This window comes from Macaca nemestrina, chromosome 18 (genome assembly GCF_043159975.1).
Source record: "Macaca nemestrina isolate mMacNem1 chromosome 18, mMacNem.hap1, whole genome shotgun sequence".
NCBI lineage: Eukaryota > Metazoa > Chordata > Mammalia > Primates > Cercopithecidae > Macaca > Macaca nemestrina.
In genome coordinates this window covers 4,034,682-4,055,383 of record NC_092142.1, presented here as the reverse complement: position 1 = coordinate 4,055,383, position 20,702 = coordinate 4,034,682, and the positions used below count along the sequence as shown (strand labels likewise).

General features: G+C 52.1%; 1 protein-coding gene across 2 annotated transcripts in view; it reads left to right on the top strand.

Moving 5' to 3' along the window:
* LOC105467857 (TNF receptor associated protein 1) overlaps positions 1 to 20,702 on the top strand; it is a 70,116-nt gene that overhangs the window by 40,230 nt on the left and 9,184 nt on the right. For both annotated transcript variants that reach the window (XM_011717632.2, XM_011717633.2), the window contains exons 5-11: positions 5,159 to 5,230; positions 8,460 to 8,620; positions 10,099 to 10,208; positions 10,858 to 10,931; positions 11,733 to 11,888; positions 13,450 to 13,570; positions 14,600 to 14,669. In XM_011717632.2, the coding sequence (XP_011715934.1) occupies positions 5,159 to 5,230; positions 8,460 to 8,620; positions 10,099 to 10,208; positions 10,858 to 10,931; positions 11,733 to 11,888; positions 13,450 to 13,570; positions 14,600 to 14,669 (764 nt within the window). The remainder of the gene's footprint in view (positions 1 to 5,158; positions 5,231 to 8,459; positions 8,621 to 10,098; positions 10,209 to 10,857; positions 10,932 to 11,732; positions 11,889 to 13,449; positions 13,571 to 14,599; positions 14,670 to 20,702) is intronic.

Genomic DNA, 20,702 nt, shown 5'->3' with positions numbered 1-20,702 from the left:
GTCTTCTTTTTTCTTAAAGAACAGTTCTAGATTTACAGAAAATTTGAGCAGATAATTCAGAGTTCCATTATATCCTTTGGCACCCAGTTTTTCTATTCTCAACACTTGATGTGAGCATGGTCCATTTATTTATTGATAGATTGATTGATTGATTTTTGGAGACAGAGTGTTGCTGTGTCGCCCAGGCTGGAGTGCAGTGGTGTGATTTCAGTTCACTGCAACCTCTGCCTCCCGGGTTCAAGCAACTCTCGTGCCTCAGCCTCCTGAGTAGCTGGGATTACAGACGTGTGCCATGATGCCCAACTAATTTTTGTATTTTTAGTAGAGATGGGGTTTCACCATGTTGGCCAGGCTGGGTGAACTCCTGCCCTCAAGTGATCTGCCCGCCTTGGCCTCCCAAGTGTTAGATTACAGGAGTGAGCCACCATACCTGGCCCATTTATTACAATTAATTAAGTAATATCGATATGTTATTCTTACCTAAGGTTTTAGAAAATGAAGGGTTCTTGTGGAGTCTCAGAGATATTATGCCATTCTGTCTCTTCTACTGATAGCTACATTGCCTTTTGTTATTTTTAGGGGATTTTTTAGGGAATAAAATATGAAGCCTTAATTTATCACTGTCTAGCTTGAATTAATATTTAACACTTCAATGTAAGAATCTTACAACAGTATCTTTCCAATGGCAGAATCATCTTTTTCTTTTGATGTCAAATATTTTATGTATATACCTGTTGTAAGCCCTCACAAATTCCTTTTTATTTTTAGTTTTTTGAGACAGAGTCTCACTTTATTGCCCAGAGTGGAGTGCAGTGGTATGATCTCACCTCACTGCAGCCTCAGCCTCCCGGGTTCAAGTGATTTTCCCACCTTAGCCTCCCAAGTAGCTGGGTTTACAGGTACATGCCACCATACCTGGCTAATTTTTGCATTTTTAGTAGAAATGGGGTTTCACCATGCTGGTCATGCTGGTCTCGAACTCCTGACCTCAAGTGGTCCGCCTATCTTGGCCTCTCAAAGTGCTGGGATTACAGGCATGAGCCACTGCCCCTGGTCTCACCATTTCCTTTTAAAATCACATCGTGTGGGTCGCCTGGCAACAGATGATTTCTGTCTACATCTGAAAAATCTGTATTTTTTTTTTTTTTTTAGTAAATATTTTAGAACAGATTTAAATTTTCAGAAAAATTTTAAAGATTGTACAGCATTGCCATCTACTCCAACACCAGCCTCCCTTATGATTGAAATCTTATGGCCGGGCGCGGCGGCTCACGCCTGTAATCCCAGTGCTTTGAGAGGCCAGGGCGGGCGGATCACCTGAGGTCGGGAGTTCAAGACCAGCCTGGCCAGCATGGTGAAACCCTGTCTCTACTAAAAATACAAAAATTAGCCGGGTGTGGTGGTGCGCACCTGTAATCCCAGCTGCTCAGGAGGCTGAGGCAGGACAATCGCTTGAACCTCGGAGGTGGAGGTTTTGGTGAGCTGAGATAGTGCCATTGTACTCTAGCCTGGGCAACAAGAGTGAACCTCGTCTCTCCAAGAAAAAAAAAAAAAAAAAAAAAAAATCTTAGTATATTAGATTGGTTACAGTTAATCAACTGGTATGGATATATTATTCTTAATGCAAATCTGTTCAGATTTCCTTAGTTTTTACCTCATGTCCTTTTTCTCTCCCAGCATCCCACATGATGTTTAGTTGTCCTGTCCCCTTAGGCTCCTCTTGGCTGTGACAGTTTCTCAGACTTTCCTTGTTTTTGATGACCTGGAGGATTTTTTTTGTTTGGTTTTTTTGGAGGGGGGACGGGGTTTTGCTCTTGTTGCCCAGGCAAGAGTGCAATGGCGTGATCTCAGCTCGCTGCAACCTCCGCCTCCCGGGTTCAAGCAATTCTCTTGCCTTCAGCCTCTCGAGTAGCTGGGATTACAGGCATGCACCACCATGCCTGGCTAATTTTGTATTTTTAGTAGAGACGGGGTTTCTCCATGTTGGTCAGACTGGTCTTAAACTCCCAGCCTTGGGTGATCTGCCTGTCTTGGCCTCCCAAAGTGCTGGGATTATAGGCATGAGCCACCATGCCCAGCCTGACCTAGAAAGTTTTTGGTTTGTTTAGAGTCAGGATCTTCCTCTGTCTCCAGGTTGGGGTGCAGTGGTGCTATCAGGGTTCGCTGCAGCCTTGACCTCCTGGGCTCAAGTGATGTACCACCTCAGCCTCCTGTAGCTAGGGCCACAGGCACATGCCACCATGCCCAGCTAACTTTAAAAAAAATATTTTTTTAGCCGGGTGTGGTGGCCCACGCCTCTAATCCTAGCACTTTGGGAGGCCATGGCGGGTAGATTGCCTGAGCTTATGAGTTCGAGACCAGCCTAGGCAACACGATCTCTGCTAAAAATACAGAAGAAATTAGCTGGCCATGGCAGCGTGTGCCTGTAGTCCCAGCTACTGGGGAGGCTGAGGCAGGAGAATTGCTTGAACTTGGGAGGCAGAAGTTGCAGTGAGCGGAGATCATACCACTGAACTCCAGCACTCCAGCCTGCATGACAGAGCAAGAAATTTTTTTTTTTTTTGTAGGGACAGGGTCTTGCTTTGTGGGCCAGGCTGGTCTCAAATACCTGGGCTCAAGTGATTTTCCCACCTTGACCTTCCACAGTGCTAGGATAATAGATGTGACCTGTTGTGTTACATCTATTTTCTTCTATCAGTTTTATAGCTTTAGCTCTTACATTTAGATCTTTGATCCATTTCAAGTTAATTTGCGTGTATGGTGAGGTAGGGGTTGAGGTTTATGTTTTGTTTATGAGTGTACAGTTGTTGCAGTACTGTCTGTTAATAGATCTATCATCCCCCATTGAATTACTGTGGAATCTTTGTCAAAAATCAAGTAATACACTCTCTGTGCGGTGCTGTTCCTGTGCTCTGTTTGGTTCTTTCATCTATGTGTTGATCCTTAAATGCCCACATCACACTGTCTTAATTATTGTAGCTTTATAGGAAGTCTTAAAATTAAGTATTTTAAATTCTCCAACTTTGTTCTTCAAAATATTTTGAAAATATTCTAGGTTCTTTGTATTTCTAAAATATACATTTTAGAATCAGCTTGTCATTTTCTACAAAACCGGTAAGGATTTAGATTGGGATTGCAGTGCAGATCAGTTTGGGAAAAAATAAAAATAAATTGAAATAGGAGCTATTAGTTGCATTTTCTCCTTTACCTTGGTCTAACATTAACCTTTCCCTTAAGGGACTCTATTTAAGTTTCTGATGTATTAAAGTAAACACTTAAATGAAGATTATGTTTAATAACTGATGTCAACTAGATATTAATTTTAAGTAGTTTTTTATTCATAATTATAACATGATCTACAATAAATGAATCAGGCTGGATTTTGGACTCTTCATACCAGCACCTCAGAAATAATTGCCCAGAAGCCTCTTGGTGCCATGTTTCGTGTTGGCTGCTGGGGCCCATGGAACGTGCACACATGTGTGCACTGGAGTAACCGGTGGTGATGTGGTTTTGGCACCCATTCTGCCTGTGCTGCCTACAATGGGAAGGCTGACAGCTGGCCAGTCTCCCCGGCCTGCTGCTTGCTGTGGATTATTTGCTGAGTAGCACTGACCACCCCCGCTGTGCCAATGGAGACAGCACTGCTGCCCGGTGCTAGTGGGCTCCCATGGCCCCTGCGGGCTGTCCTGGAGAGGAAGCCTTTAGAAAGGAACTTCCTAGAAGGAAGTTCAGAAAACTGCTTCTGAGGGCCTTTGTCCCAATTCATAGATGTGGAGGCTTGGAGCGAGCTCTTTTTTTTAAGGTGGTCTGCACATCGTAGCAGAGCAAGCTGGGGCTGTGGCTGTGTTATGGGCATGTTGAGCAAGGAACTCCAGATGGGCGTCTGACCGGGCTTTGAGGAAGGAGGAGGCCATGGTCAGTAAGGCCTTGTGTGTTCACCGGCGCATTGGTCTGTGTTGTGATTCAGGCTGCTATAGCAGAATACCTTAGACTGGGCAATTTATAAACAACAGAACCGTATTGCTCACAGTTCTAGAGGCTGGGAGGTCCAAGAGCAAGGGGCCAGCAGACTGGGTGTCTAGCGAGGGCCCTTTGTCTCAGGCAGTGCCTCTTGCATCTTCACACAGAAGGTGGAAGGGACAGACAAGGTCCCTCAACCCTGTTTTCTGAGGGCCCTCCTTCCATTCATGAGAGTGGAGCACTCATGACTTGATCACCTCCCCAAGGCCCCAATCCCAGGGCCATCCCTTGGGAGTTAGGTCTTAACATATGGATTTGGGTGACATCAGCACTCAGACCAGAGCAGCTGCAACAGGATAAGCCAGATTGAGGCTCCCACGCGAGGGCTGCGCCTTCCCGCAGGAAAGGCATCCGTGCCCGCTCTTCCCATGGTGGTAGGGTGGGTGCGGGGGCCGCGCGCAGGGCTGCGCGATCTCCTCAATCAGATCATTCTGCTGGATTGAGAGAGCCACCAGAGGAGGGGACCGCTGTTCCCCGGAACCACAGCCAGGGAGAAGGCGGGGGGTCACATCTTCATGACCGGAGAGCTGTGCTTTCTTCCTAATTGCTGGCATCATGTTTTCTTTTCAGGATGGTTTTTAACAAACAAAGCAACTTTCTGCTGTCCCTTCCTGTTTTCTCTGGTGAGGCCGGGCTGCTAGGGCTAGAATTAGTCTTTTCTGTTTTTCTTTTCTTTTCTTTTTTTGTTTTTTTGAGACGGAGTCTCGTTTTGTCACCCAGGCTGGAGTGCAGTGGCACAATCTCAGTTCACTGCAGTCTCTGCCTCCTGGGTTCACTGGGTTCAAGTGATTCTCCTGCCTCAGTCTCTGAGCAGCTGGGACCACAGGCGCTCGCCATCATGCCTGACTAATTGTTTTTTTTTTTAGTAGAGATGGGGTTTTACCATGTTGGCTAGGCTGATCTTGAACTCCTGTCCTCAAGTGATCCGCTTGCCTTGGCCTCCCAAATGCTGGGATTACAGGCATGAGCCACTGTGCTTGGCCGCTAGAATTAGTCTTTTCTGATGAGCATCTGGTGCTACCTGGCTGGGCCTTGTCTGGCCAATGTCATTGACACCATTTGAGCCCCTGGGGCTGCTGGTGCACCTGCTCCCCAGGTGCTGGGGGCTTGGCGCTTAGCGTGTCTCTCTCCTCAGGATACTGGTATTGGGATGACACAGGAAGAGCTGGTGTCCAACCTGGGGACTATCGCCAGATCGGGGTCAAAGGTAAGCGTGGGCCCCCCACACGGCCTCCCCCTTCCCCTCAGGGTGCAAGGATCCCTCCAGTAGGGGTGGCCCTGGGTGCCAGATAGAGTAACAACATTGTTGCATGCCACGCAGCGGGCATTGTGGGAACACCTCATGACATGACAGCCATCCCTCAGTATCTGGGGGTTGGGGTTGCATCCAGGATCCCCCTTGCATACCACAATCTGCAGATGCTCCAGTCCTGGATTAAAGTGGTGCCGTATTTTGTAGACATGTCTTTCTGTATGCTTTAAATGATCTCTAGATTACTTATAATACCTGATACAACGTAAATGCTATATATAGATATAACATAGTTATGTTTTTTATACTACTTTTTACCATTGTGTTGTTTTTTATTTTTTTCTGAGTATTTTCGATCCTTGGCTGGTTGAATCTGCAAATGTGGAACCCTGGAGATGAGGACCGACTGTATTGGCTCACTGCAACCTCTGCCTCCCAGTTCAAGCAGTTCTCCTGCCTTGGCCTCCCAAGTAGCTGGGATTACAGGGGCGTGCCACCATGCCTGCCCAATTTTTTGTATCTTCAGTAGAGACAGGGTTTCACCATGTTGGCCAGGCTGGTCTTGAACTCCTGACCTCGTGATCCACCCATGTTGGCCTCCCAAAGTGCTGGGGTTACAGGCGTGAGCCACCGCGCCCGACCTAGTGTTCTCATTTTATACATGAGGAGATTGAAGTAAGGGCTTTGCCCATAGCTGGAAAAGGGTGAGAGCTGGAGCTTCCCAGGCTGTTGGTCTGAGTCCAGATGTGTTGTTCTGCCTCACGACACTTTTCTGCAAAGTCGATTCCCTGAGCCTCGTGGGCTTGATGCAGAGAGGGTCAGAGGGATCAGTCTCCTCTCACACAGCGCCATGCATGAGAACAGGCTTGGGATGCGATGTCTGTGGGTTTGATGGTTCTGCTCAGAACCGCTCTGTGGGTCTGGGCGTGGTGACATGCACCTGAAGTCACACCTACTCAGGAGGCTGAGGCTGGAGGATCGCCTGGGCCCAGGAGTTCAAGGTTGCAGTGAGCTATGATTGCACCACTGTGATCCAGCCTGGGCGACAGAGCAAGATCCTGACTCTGTAAAAGAAAGAGAGAAAGGGGGAAAGGAAGGAAAGGGAAACTGCTTTGTAGGGGCAAGTCAGCTCTTAGGTCTAGGGTGTCATTTGGCTGCTGGTGTGACTGCAGTCTGCAAAGGGAAGACAGGTGTGGGTGGTCAGGGTTTCCTCAACAGTGTCTGTGCCAAACTAGGACAAAGGTGGGTGGCCTTGGGTCACCCTGGTGCCCTCCTTACTGGCTGAGTGCTTTTCTGCCTAGTTGTTGTTAGCCTGAGTGCCGCCCATGTGGCACTTGGTACCAACTACTTGAAAATAGAGCAATTGTTGATCCAAAGTAATTCACAGAAATTTCTACATTTATTTATTTATTCATTTATTCGTTGATCCGCTTATTCATTCAGAGACAGGGTCTCACTCTGTTGCCTAGTCCGGAGTTCAGTGGTGCAATCACAGCTCACTGCAACCTTGAACTCCTGGGCTCAAGCAGTCCTCCCACCTCAGCCTCCTGAGTAGCTGGGTCTACAGGCATGTGCCACTATACCCAGCTAATTTTGTATTTTTTTTGTAGAGACAGGGGTCTTGCTTTGTTGCCCAGGCTGGTCTCAGACTCCTGGCCTCAAGCAGTCCTCCTGCCTCAGCCTCCCAGAATGCTACGATTACAGGCTTGAGCCGCTGCATTCAGCCAGAAATTTCTACTTTAAAAAAACTACCTGCCCAGGTGCTTTGGCTCATGCCTGTAATCCTAGAACTTTGGGAGGCCGAGTTGGGTGGATCATGAGGTCAGGAGTTCAAGACCAGTCTGGCTAACATGGTGAAACCTGTTTGTACTAAAAATACAAAAAATTAGACGGGCATGGTGGGAGCTGTCATCTCAGCTACTCAGGAAGCTGAGGCAGGAGAACCACTTGATCCTGGGAGGCGGAGGTTGTGGTGAGCCGAGATCATGCCGTTGCTCTCCAGCCTGGGCAACAAGAGCGAAACTCCATCTAAAAAAAAAAAAAAAAAAAAAAAAAACTGGGCCGAGCATGGCGGCTCACGCCTGTAATCCCAGTACTTTGGGAGGCCTAGCAGGAGGATCACCTGAGGTCAGGAGTTTGAGACCAGCCTGACGAACAGGGTGAAATTGCATCTCTACTAAAATACAAAATTTAGCTGGGCGTGGTGGTGTGCACCTGTAATCCCAGCTACTTGGGAGGCTGAGGCAGCAGAATCACTTGAACCTGGGAGGCAGAGGTTGCAGTGAGCCGAGATCGCACCACTGCACTCCAGCCTGGGTAACAGAGTGAGACTCCATCTCAAAAACAAAAACGAAACCCCCCCCCCCCGCAAAAAAAAATAAATAAATAAAAACTACCATAACTGACTTTACCCGCCACGTTACGTTTTTTGTTGTATTTCTCTCGAGGTTGGTCTGCTGTCCTGTGTGGCGGCCACCAGCTGTATGTGGCAGTTTAAATGTAAATGCATTAAAATTAAATAAAAGGGGGCATCGAGCTTCTCAGCTGTACAGGCCACATTCCAGGTGCTCGGCAGGCTGTCCAAGTGCACCTGGCAGATGCAGAATGTTCCCATCATCGGAGAAAGTTCCATCAGACAGCATGGGCCAGGGCAGTGGGTGTGTGCATTTTACTCGATTTTTGGCCTTAGGATCTTTGGCAATGTTATAGTAGAAAACTTGAGTGCTGTGCGGTGCTTACAGACGCATGTGCGTGATTTCCACTCTTTTCCCACAAAGTATAGTCTCTAGGAGAGTTGAATCTGGAAGCCAGTTTGGAGGCTCTCCTCACTCCTGGCCTTCCTATGGAAGGAGCTTATTCAAGGGAAGGAGCTTATTCAGGCTGCTCCTTCTCCACTCCAGGTGTGACCCGCAGGCCTCCCCCTGTCTGGGACAGGCAGGACTACAAGCTTTGGGAATCAAATGGAATACACACTTGTCCCACTGCTGCCAGCTGGGTGTCCTAGGGCCAGTGTGTCACCTCTCTGTGACTTAGCTCTTCATGTGTAGAATGGGGTGGAAAAGTACTCGGTGTGGCTGTTTTAAGGATGAAGAGGTCTTAGCGGTACTGGCAGAACAGCCGCGGTGTCGTGAGTGTCTCCTCTCTGGAGGGGAGTCTGCCTCCCTAACCGGCCTCTGCCCCACAGGCCTTCCTGGACACGCTGCAGAACCAGGCTGAGGCCAGCAGCAAGATCATCGGCCAGTTTGGAGTGGGTTTCTACTCAGCTTTCATGGTGGCCGACAGAGTGGAAGTCTATTCCCGCTCGGCAGCCCCGGGGAGCCCGGGTTACCGGTGGCTTTCAGATGGGTGAGTGACGAATGTCGCCTGACAGGCAGCTCAAAGCTGAGCTGGAGCCCTTAGCATGGAGTTTGGAAAGGGTTGGACTCAGAAAACGCACACAGGCATTTTCTGGGCTTTTTTTTTTTTTTGAGATGGAGTCTCGCTCTGTTACCCAGGCTGGAGTGCAGTGGCGCAATCTCTGCTCGCTGCAAGCTCCGCCTCCCGGGTTCCTGCCTCAGCCTCCTGAGTAGCTGGGATTACAGGCACGCGCCACCACGCCTGGCTAATTTTGTATTATTAGTAGAGACGGGGTTTCTCCATGTTGGTCAGGCTGGTCTTGAACCCCTGACCTCAGGTGATCCGCCTGCCTCGGCCTCCCAAAGTGCTGGGATTACAGGTGTGAGCCACCGCACCTGGCCAGAAAATGCACACAGGCATTTTCTGGGCTTTTTATGTAAAATCTGACTCTCCCACTTTGGGGAGTCAGTGACTTTTGTGGCTCCAAGTGGCCCATGGCGCCTCTCTGGTCCCATGTGGTTGGTCACCACCATTGCACTTGGGAAGGCAGGCCCAGCCCACACTGAGCTCCTTCCTCAGTGGCTGGGCTGCAGGACTGGCCTCTCTCCTGGTGGCCCCTCTGCAGCCTCCTGTGACCGACCTTCTGCAGGAGCTCATTCTGCTTCCTCCCAGCCCTGGCATTTCCTGGCTTTGCCTCCCCAGCCCACCTCTGCCTCTGTAGGGTGAGGAGCCTGCTGGGGGATTTTTTTTTTTTTCTTTTGGGACGGAGTTTAGTTGCCCAGGCTGGTGTGCAGTGGCACAATCTTGGCTCACTGCAACCTCCACCTCCCGGGTTCAAGCAGTTCTCCTGCCTCAGCCTCCACATCCAGCTCTGGGGGCTTTTTAGCAGGTGAGCCGCTTCCAGCCAGCTGAGGTGTCCTCCCTCCATGATGCCATTTCTGTTCCACAGTGTGTGCCGTGTGCTCAGCTGGACTCCCCGCTCTCCCAAAACTCACTTTCCTGTTTAATTCCATGAGAGCAGGGCTCACAGTAAACTTGGGTCAAGGCATCCACACGACCCTGCCGGGGGATTCCACGCTCCTGTGCTTCTGAGATGGTTTTCTGTTCTTCTTAGGGGGCGCCTGGCCCCCTGGCCTTTGTTTTGGCCCCTGGGCATCCGGCAGCTGATTTGGAGCTGGGCCAGACTCCCACAGTGCCCCAGGGTTTTCGGGGTAAGCCCAGGAGCTTCTTCCAAGCCCAGGGTAGGGGGAGGACCCCCGGGCCACCACCCAAGGGAACCAGAACTCTGCCGCCCACCACAGGGTCATTGTTCCTGATGGGGATTTGATGGCCTGAGTGGTGCCCTGGGGTCAGAAATGGGGCATTTGAGGTGTGTCATGTGTTGGTTTGGGCTCTGCCTGTGAAACCCTAGGGAACCGCTGGAGTCCCATGCAGGGTGTGTCCCAGTGTCGTGCCCACCTGGCTTTTCCTTTCCTTGCCTGCTTTAGCTCTGGAGTGTTTGAAATCGCTGAAGCTTCAGGAGTTAGAACCGGGACAAAAATCATCATCCACCTGAAATCCGACTGCAGGGAGTTTGCTAGCGAGGCCCGGGTGCGAGGTGAGCGGGAGCCTGGGCCCAGGCTCACTCCGGGATCCATGTGTGGCCTGGAGGCCACCAGGTCAGCAGGCATTTTCCTGGGTTCTGCCTGCATGAAGGGTGTACAGGAAGAGCCACGAAGGACCGAGGTGCTGTAGGATTGGGAGGGGCTGCCCGCCAGGGCTGTGTAGCACTGAGCTACTTCTGGTTCCGTGTGCTGGGACTGGGAGGAAGCCGGCCTGGCTGAGGCAGGCCTCATTCTCCTTCTTCTGCGTAGCGCCAGGCCTTTAGCGCACCTGGGGATTTGGCGCAGTCCTGTCTCAGGATGTGGGTGTGGCCTTCCCTGTATGTGTCCTGCTGGATGCTCAGGGAGGCCCTGAGTACCCTCCGGGAGTCAGCCCAGAAAGCCATGTTCCAGCCACGAGCTGGCATTGCAGTCTCGCAGCCGCCGGGGCCTCCACAGATCTGATTCTCACTTGGGCTCTGCTGCTGCCCCCGTGAGACTGGCGGGAGGACAGGTGTCCCCGTGTGCCCCATTTCTGTACCTGTGAAGTGGGCACAGCATGGAGGACCCTTCCCAGCAGGCTGGCGCTCACCCTAGAGCTGCTGCAAAGCTTGCATTTTCACCAGCATTGTAGATGCAGTGTGGTTTTTGTTTTGTCCTTTCCAGATGTGGTAGCGAAGTACAGCAACTTCGTCAGCTTCCCCTTGTACCTGAATGGAAGGCGGAAGAACACCTTGCAGGTGGGCCCGAGCTCCTCCACGGGCTGCTCAGCCATGGAGACGAAGCTGTACGTTTCAGGGCAGCGGGGAAGAGATGAGCCCGGGGGTTGCGGCCCAGAGTCACAGGGCAAGCTGCTCTGTGGAGATGAGACCTGGGTGTGGGGATGAGGCAGGGCCCAGCTCCACCACAGCCCACCCCTGTGTACCGGGCAGCTGGGGTCAGGAGTCAGTGTTCACTGAGGTGTACCGCCCATCCCAGCTGGGTCACCACGTTAGTGTGCAGCCATGGTGTTCAGTGCAGCCACCCCACATCAATTCCAGAACATCCCATCACCCCAAAAAGCCCTTTCCTCACCACCCTTCCCCCCGCCCCTGCAGCCACGGTCTCCTTTCTGTCCGTTGGGCTGCCTGTTCCAGACATTTCTTCTGGATGGAGTCATGCGGACTGCTGTCCTCAGTGACTGACTCCGCTCCTCGCGGTTCAGCTGTGGTGCAGCGTGGGTCATCCTCGCTCTCACGGCCCTCACCATATTTGTCAGCTCGCCCTGCTGGGCAGCGTTGTCCTCTCCCACAGGCCCCCTCAGAGCCCGGCTGGTCCATCTGACATGTCGTCCTGAGGTGCCCCAGAGCCTTGTGTGTCTCCCCTGCACTTCCCAGCGCAGCCCACTGGTGGGGCTGGAGAGGGGTCTACACCTGAGACCACTGCCTGTCTGTCCCAGGGGCCTGTCTAGGGACAGGCGCTGCCGTGGCTCAGGCCTGCACGGTGGTGGGGAATACGTGCGTGGTAAACACGACGCTCTCCCCGCCGATCTCTGTTTCCAGGCCATCTGGATGATGGACCCCAAGGACATCAGCGAGTGGCAACATGAAGAGTTCTACCGCTACATCGCGCAGGCTTACGACAAGCCCCGCTACACCCTGCACTATAAGACGGATGCGCCGCTCAACATCCGCAGCCTCTTCTACGTGCCGGATACGGTGAGCTGCTGCGGCAGGCCCATGGCCCTCGGGGGGACTCTTGTCCCCCCGTGACGTCAGCTCTGCAGATGTCACATGATTAACGTGGCCGCGTGAGGGCATAAAAAACAGGTAGTGCTGGGTGCAGTGGCTCACGCCTGTCATCCCGGCACTTTGGGAGGCTGAGGAGGGTGGATCACCCGAGCCCAGGAGTTGCAGATCAGCCTGGCCAACATAGTGAGACCTCATCGCTGAAAAAAAAGAAAGAACAGATGCCTCTGGGTGGGTGACCACAGATGTTTCCTCCCTCAGGGGTCACACATGGCGAGGGAAGGATTGATGGGCATCTCAGTGCAGGCTGGGGTGGGGGCTTGTGGACTGGGGCCTGCCTGGGGAGGGCCCTCAGAGCCTGCATCACCTGCTGTGGATCAGTGGATGCTGTCCTGCCAGGCGCTCTGGGAAGGCCTGTGGTCTGCCGCTCTGTGGGCCTCTGTGTGCTTCCTCAACACCCTCCAACTCCCCTGCTTTCCTTTACCACACTGAAGTGCCCACAGATCCTGCCGTAAGGAGACCTATTGGGGGCTGAGAGCCAGCCTGTCCCGCCCCAGGCTTTCTTGTCCTTGTCTGCCTGGAACTCTCGTAATGTCCCGCACAGTTGGCATCCGTCTTGGAAAGAGCCACCCAGGTGTGGCCTCCAGGGGCTTGTTAGAGTCTCAGGCCCCACCCAGGGCTCCTGCGTGGGAGCCTACATTTTAACAAGCTCTCCCCGCATGTTAACAAGGTCCCCCTGCATTTTAACCAGATCCCTTGGATGTTAAGCAGACTCCCTGGATTTTAACCAGGTCCCCCCACATTTTAACCAGGTCCCTTCACATTTGAACTAGATAGCCCCGCATTTTCACCGGATCCCCTGTGATGAGGTGTGGGTCCTGGTTCCGGAAGTGCCAGTGTGGAGCAGGTGCTGGCAGACGGGTTCCGTGAGGGACAGACAGGAACTGAGCCAGACAGGAGCTGGCCCCGGCTTTTCGGACCTGGTCTCTGTCGTAGCCACTAACCCTGCCGGGTGAGGAAGCAGCATCGCCCATGCTGCCCCCCGAGCACACAGGGCTGGGTCCCATGAGCTGCATAGACACTGAAATTTGAATTTCATCTTCATGTCTCATGAGATCCTCCTTTCCGAAATCTGTCCTCAACTGTTTGAAAGTGTGAAAACGACTCTTAGGCTACACAGAGGTAGGCCGTGAGCTGGATTTGGCTGGAGGGCTTTTTGCTGACCCCTGACCTGTTGCAAGGTTTGGCTGTGTTCAGGGTATTCAGGGGTACGTGCAAGGTTCACTTTCTTGTGTCCTCCTTAGGGGGTGGACTGGGGAGGGCAGCAGCTGCCAGAGAAGGCCTTCGGCCCCTGCAGAGCCACGGTGTGGGGCACTGTGGGGCCCCTGCACTGGGCTTCAACTCAGAGCAGATGCCGGGGGAGGGTGAGGGGGGCAGTGGGCGCTGGATTCATCGCGTCTGCCCCCTGCCTCCCAGCGAGGACCGACCTGGGGGTCAGTGCCACATGATGGCGTGTTCTCCTCACCCCCAGAAACCGTCCATGTTTGACGTGAGCCGGGAGCTGGGCTCCAGCATTGCACTGTACAGCCGCAAAGTCCTCATCCAGACCAAGGCCACGGACATTCTGCCCAAGTGGCTGCGTTTCATCCGAGGTACGCTGCCCAGAGTCCGTGAGCTGTGCCCCTGTGGCCCGGTGTCGCCTGCTGCATCTGTGAGGGACCTGGCTGATTCCGTTCTCAGCAGCCATCCGCAGCGAGAGCACCACCACGGGCCTGCACCGCCGTGGGCCTGCACCACCACGGGCCTGCACCGCCGTGGGCCTGCACCACCACGGGCCTGCACCGCCGTGGGCCTGCACCACCATAGGCCTTCACTGCCCGTGGGCCTGCGAGTCAGCCACGTTTACACACCCCGGGAGCTGCCCCGCCTCCCTGTGTGAATGGCTGATCTTGGGGGAGCACTGGGGTGTTCACATTGAGGTCTTTCCGTGTGTAGGGATATTGTGTGAGTTTCAGGTTTATATGTGACTTGTGTTACATTTGAGTGAGATTATAGTTTAAGAAAGACTTCAGTATTTAAGCCTTGGTACACATAGGTGCAAACCATCCCTGATGGAGTTTTTTTTTTTTTTTTTTTTTTGAGATGAGTCTTGCTCTGTCGCCCAGGCTGGAGTGCGGTGGCACAGTCGTGGCTCACTGCAACCGCTGCCTTCTGGGTTCAAGTGATTCTCCTGCCTTAGCCTCCTGAGTAGCTGGGGTTACAGGCATGCGCCACCACGCCCGGCTCATTTTTGTATTTTTAGTAGAGATGGGGTTGCACCATAATTGCCGGGCTGGTCTTGAACTCCTGACCTCATGATATGCCTGCCTGAACCTCCCAAAGTGCTGGGATTACAGGCATCAGACACCGTGCCCAGCCAGAGTTACGATTTTTAACATAAAGCCCAGGCTGTGGTTGTCCAAGTGTATCCCGAGGCTGGCCCGCCCACCCGCAGCCCAGGTCACTGTTCTGGGAGGTGGCAGGACGTAGAGGAAGCTCCCCCAGTGCCACCTCTCTGCTTCCCTCTTAGCACATGTGCTGGGTTGAAGGCCAGGCCTGAAGACAAAGGACAGGTTAATGGGGAATGTTGGGTGGTGTGGAGGGCCGCAGCCCCTGGAGAAGCTGACCGCCGTGTCTCCCAGGTGTGGTGGACAGTGAGGACATTCCCCTGAACCTCAGCCGGGAGCTGCTGCAGGAGAGCATGCTCATCAGGTGAGCCTCGGGCCGTGGGGAGAGGACCGTGCTGGGGACAAGGCCCCTACCCGCTCCTTTGCCCCCAGAGGGCCCTAGCCATGGCCCATGGAGCTGAGAGCAGAGGTGGATGGGGAAGCCTGGCCTGCACATGGGGGCCCTCAGGAGCCTTCCAGGTGCTGGCCTGGCTTCTGAGGCCTGTGGTCCAGAAGAACGTGGGGACAGGCCGGGCGCGGTGGCTCAAGCCTGTAATCCCAGCACTTTGGGGGGCCGAGGCGGGCGGATCACAAGGTCAGGAGATCGAGATCACAGTGAAACCCCGTCTCTACTAAAAATACAAAAAAAAAAATTAGCCGGGCGAGGTGGCGGGCGCCTGTAGTCCCAGCTACTCAGGAGGCTGAGGCAGGAGAATGGCGGGAACCCGGGAGGCGGAGCTTGCAGTGAGCCGAGATCGCGCCACTGCACTCCAGCCTGGGCAACAGCGTGAGACTCCGTCTCAAAAAAAAAAAAAAAAAAAAAAAAGAACGTGGGGACAGCTGGTCATGGCTGAGGTTGGAGTCTGGATAGGCGGAGGGGCCGCAGAGCCAGACCTGCCCACCTGTGCCCCAGGGTTGTGACTGCAACCCTGCAGCAGGCCAGCCCTGTGTGGAGGGGAATCCAGTGCACTAGCTCCGGGTTCTCCATCAGTAGCTATGACTTCCCCATCCTGGCCCCAGGCTCACCAAATAGTCTTTGTTCAAAACCTCGCTTACTGGCTTTTTTTCCCCTAATGCAAGTAATATTTCCTTACTAGAGCACATTCAAGCCACCTGTGCTCTCCCCCAGAGATGACCGCTGTTGACGGTTTAGGGTTGGGTAGATTGGCAGCCACATAGGGCAGGTTTCAGAGGGAGCCTGTGGGGTGAGGATTCAGCTGGAATTAGGAGCTCGGGAGGTCTCTCAAGAGCCCACCATGTGCAGCATGCCATGGAGTGGGCCTTGTCAGAGCCCGCCACGTGCCTACAGTGCGTTCTTCCACCGATTTTTCTCCAGTGTTGAAATGGAAGCGGCTTCTCGGGTAAAGGATGAGGCTGGGTAGTTGGTGTGTGTTTGGGCTGTACTGTGGGGATGGCGAGAGGCCCATACTGAGAGGCACTGGTCCTCAGAGATTCTGTCCTGTGCCATGGGCAGGAGCAGGTCTGGGGAGATGGTGGACAGTGTGGCTTCCTGCCTGGTGGGTCCATGCCCAGCCCTGCACGGGTCACATGGCCTGCCGGTGATGTCTTCCCACCTCACTTCAGAGGCAGAGAGAGCCACGGAGATTTTTTTCTGTTTTCAACCAAGCAAGCCGCAGTAATGCTTTTATTGGTTGACTGATAGGGTCTTGCTGTGTTGCCCAGACTGGAATGCAGTGATGTGATCACAGCTCATTGTAGCCTCAACCTCTCGGGCGCAAGCAGTCCTCCCACCTCAGCCTCCCAAGTAGCTGGGACTACAGGTGTGAGCTACCATGCCTGGCTAATTTTTTTGTATTTTTTGTAGAGTTGGGATCTTACTGTGTTGCCCAGGCTGGTCTTGAACTCCTGGGCTCAAGCAATCCTTTGGCCTAGCCTCCCAAAGTGCTGGGATTCCAGGCATGAGCCACTGTACCTGGCCACTTAGATTTTTTGTTTTTGTTTTTCACACAACTGAATGCATATTGCTTATACTCTGTTTCCTTTTTTCTACCTAGTTTATTTGCAGCAGTTCCCATGTCATTTTTTGGAAGCACTTTTAGTTGCTACATCATGGGATATCACAGGGACCTACGGTAGTTTACCGATCCCGTCCCTCGGGGCTGCACAGCTGGGCCGTCTCAGCGTTTCTGCTGTATGACACTGCAGTGCACATGTTTATCTTTGTTGTGAAATCTTTTTGTGTGTGTTTTTTTGAGACGAAGTTTTGCTCTGTCACCCAGGCTTGAGTGTGGTGGCGCCATCTCGGCTCACTGCAAGCTCTGCCTCCCGGGTTCACACCATTCTCCTGCCTCAGCCTCTCAAGTAGCTGGGACTACAGGCGCCCGCCACCTCGCCCGGCTAATTTTTTGTATTTTTAGTAGAGACGAGATTTCACTGTGTTAGCCAGGATGGTCATGATCTCCTGACCTTGTGATCTGCCTGCCTTGGCCTCCCAAAATGCTGGGATTACAAGTGTGAGCCACTGCACCCGGCCTGTTCTGAAATCTTTACCTGCAGCTGTATTTCCTTAGGATAGAATACTAGGGGTGGGGTTACTTGGACAGAGGATTTGACCATATAAAAGGTATTTTCCTTGCTCACTACAGATACGTTATATAATCAATGAAAAGGGGACCTCAGTCCTTGTTTCCCCACACAGCCGTGCTGGCTCCTGACAGCAGGACCCCACCTTGCTGCTGACATGACCGCAGGGCAGCAGATGTGCTGACCTCGGCAGGATGCGTCCCCACCCCACAGCAGTAACTGTTCTGTGATCGTTAGAGTCGTGCTCTTTGGTGTATTGACCCTGCGTGCTTGGAGTGCGCCTGTGGGTTACTGGTGGTCTGCCCAATGTTTCAGTTCACTTCAGTGAAGAGAGGGCTTGGGGCTGACTCCCGGAAGATTATTGCTGGTACTGGAGTTGTCCCCACCCTTTGTCCACCCCCATCACCCTGCCCAGGAGTGGCCACAGGAGGGGAGGTTCCAGGCACAATGTCCCTGGGCTGGATAAAGCAAAGGACACCCACTAAACTGGGGACACGTCTGGCCTCATCTGGGAAGCTCACGGATGAAGTGGAGGCAGGGGCCAGGCCCTGTGGAGAGGGAGCTCCTGGCGTCCTTGCAGGCTGAGGCGACTGCATTCCTCTCCCCTTTCTGAATGTGTTTCCTGAGTGTTTCTTCTTCACTGAGAACGGTGCTGAGCCTGCATAAACACCTGCTGCATCCTGTGAGGGGAGCCGGGAGTCCTCACTCACAGTTGTGGAAACTGAGTCACAGAGGGGTGGCCTTCCTCAGTAAGGGAGCTGCATTCCTGGCTGTGGCAGGCTTGCTGGCCCCCTGGTGGTGCCCAAAGCTGCAGAGCAGGAGTCCTCATCCCAGCTTGTGGTTGTCAAAGGTTGCGTTGTCAGTCTGAGAACTCATCTCGGTCAGAAAAGAGTCAGCTGAAATTAGAGCTTTTAAAAGAATCACAGACTTAAAAGTTGGAAGCATGGTACCAAGAACATGTTTTTCCTCGAACCCTGTGAGAGGAAGTTGCCTTCCCGTTGCCTTTGGGGTGCATTTCCAACAAACAAGGATGTCCTCCCCTTTGTAATGAACAGATGTGACAGGGGTGGTATTTTGAAGCTATGTAAATGTCACATTCTTCATGAAACTCTCAATATATTCATTTATTTACTTAAAATATTTGTGTGTTGGCCGGGCAAGGTGGCTCACGCCTGTAATCCCAGCACTTTGGGAGGCCGAGACGAGTGGATCACCTGAGGTCAGGAGTTCGAGACCAGTCTGGCCAACATGGTGAAACCCCGTCTCTACTTAAAAAATAGAAAAATTTGGCTGGGCACAGTGGCTCACGCCTGTAATCCCAGCACTTTGGGAGGCCAAGGCAGGTGGGTCACAAGGTCAGGAGTTACCAGCCTGTCAAGATGGTGAAACCCATCTCTACTGAAAAAACAAAAAAATTAGCCAGGCATGGTGGCAGGCACATCTAATCCCAGCCACTCGGGAGGCTGAGGCAGAGAATTGCTTGAACCCGGGAGGTGAAGGTTGCAGTGAGCCGAGATCGCGCCACTGCACTCCAGCCTGGGCGACAGAGTGAGACTCATCTCAAAAAAAAAAAAGAAGAATTAGCTGGGCGTGGTGGTGGGCACCTGTAATCCCAGCCACTCGGGAGCCTGAGGCAGGAGAATTGCTTGAATCTGGGAGGTAGAGGTTGCAGTGAGCCGAGATTGCGCCACTGCACTCCAGCCTGGGGGACAAGAGCGAGACTCCGTCTGATTAAAAAAAAAAAAATTGTGTTATGTTTATACTATTTATAATTTATTCATATGGGCTGATTTCATGTTTTATTTAAGAGTTTATAATATGTTGCTATTATTACTAAAATTTTTTTAAAATTATTTATTTATTTATTTATTTTTGAGATAGAGTCTTACTCTGTTGCTCAGACTGGAGTGCAGTGCAGTGGCAAGATATTAGCTCACCGCAACCTCTGCCTCCCAGATTCAAGCGATTCTCCTGCCGCAGCCTTTCAAGTAGCTGGGACTACAGTCACCCACCACCATGCCCCGCTAAGTTTTTGTACTTTTAATAGAGATGGGGTCTCACCATGTTGACCAGGCTGGTCTCAAACTCCTGATCTCTGGTGATCCACCTGCCTCAGCCATCCAAAGTGCTGTGATTACAGGTGGGAGCCACCATGCCCGGCTTATTACTTTTTATAGAGACAGATTTTCACCATGCTGATCAGGCTGATCTCGAACTCCTGACCTCAAGTGATCCAGCTGCCCTGGCCTCCCAAAGTGCTGGGATTACAGGTGGGAGCCACCACATCTGGCCTATTATTTTTGACGTTCAGATGGTCCCTGATGTGGCCGGTGCGAGCCTCTTCATGGTCTCCCATCCTTTTGGACAGGCCCTGGGCAGATCCTGCTCTGAGGACTTCCTCTGGTACCAGATGTTCCAGGCTCACCTTGTATTGCATGAAGCCTTTTAGCCCTAGGACTACTACTTCTCTGAGGATCCCTATCTCCTTTAATGGAGAATGGTATTTAGAAGCCAAGATCTGGGCACTGTGGGTGTTCATCACCATTAAGGTGTCAGTGCTCCCAGGCCCTCTTAGTAGATAGAGCTTAGGAAGAGGAGAGACAGAGAGTGGTATGTGTGTGTGTGTGTGTGTGTGTGTGTGTGTGTGTGTGTGTGTGTACATACCTATACCTTGATTTATTTTTCTCATGTTCCCACTGATACCTCCAATATGAATCCAGTGCCACTGGGATGTGTGTGTGTGTGTGTGTACACATACCTATACCTATACCTTGATTTATTTTTCTCATGTTCCCACTGATACCTCCAATATGAATCCAGTGCCACTGGGATGCTCTGGTCTTTCCTTCTCCTGTGTCTGAAAGTCCCTTTGGACAGTGAGAAATCTGTCTCTCATTCTTTTTGTTTGTTTTGTTTTTGAGACTGATTCTTGCTCTGTTGCCAAGGCTGGAGTGCAGTAGTGTGATCTCAGCTCACTGCAACCTCCACCTCCCAGGTTCAAGCGATTCTCCTGTCTCAGCCTACCTGAGTAGCTGGGATTATAGGCGCCCGCCACCATGCCCAGCTAATTTTTGTATTTTCAGTAGAGACAGGGTGGTACCATGTTGGCCAGGCTGGTCTTGGAACTCCTGACCTCAGGTGATCCACCCACCTTAGCCTCCCAAAGTGCTGGGATTACAGGCATGAGCCACCTCGCCCGGTTGATTATTCTTAACACAGTTACCCATTTGACCAATCCCCCTCCATGTAACCAATCTACCATTGCCACTGCCCTCTTCTGCGGATGTCCCTGTCACCCACTTGGGCTCTGACTCTCCACAGTGGGCTGGTCATGCCCCCAGCCTGGACACCCTTCTCTGGGGTTCTTGGGCTCTGACACCCATACTGGGCACTTCCCAACCATGGCCCTGCATAGACGCTTTCCCTGGGCTCTGCACCGCATCCTGGGCTACTGTCCTGTCCCATTCTGCCCTGTGGCTGAAGCACTGAGTCACTGGGGATGGAGTGCAGGAGGAAAGACTGTAAATGAACTTGATACAGTGTTGTTCCCTTGCTCTGGATTGTTGAAATACATTGTAATTTACCTGCTTAAAGGAAAGGTGAAATATTAAGGAGGAAATAAAAATATCCCTAATCCCAGTGATAAAGTTGTTCCTAATTTTAGGCCATTATGTAATGCTGCAGTAAATATCCTGATCCCTCAAATCCCAATTTTGAAAAATGAGAGTGTACATATATTCAGTATAAACCCCAAATTACAGTGCACATATATAGTATAGACAATGCTGCTCCTAATTATGGAAAATTGTTACGT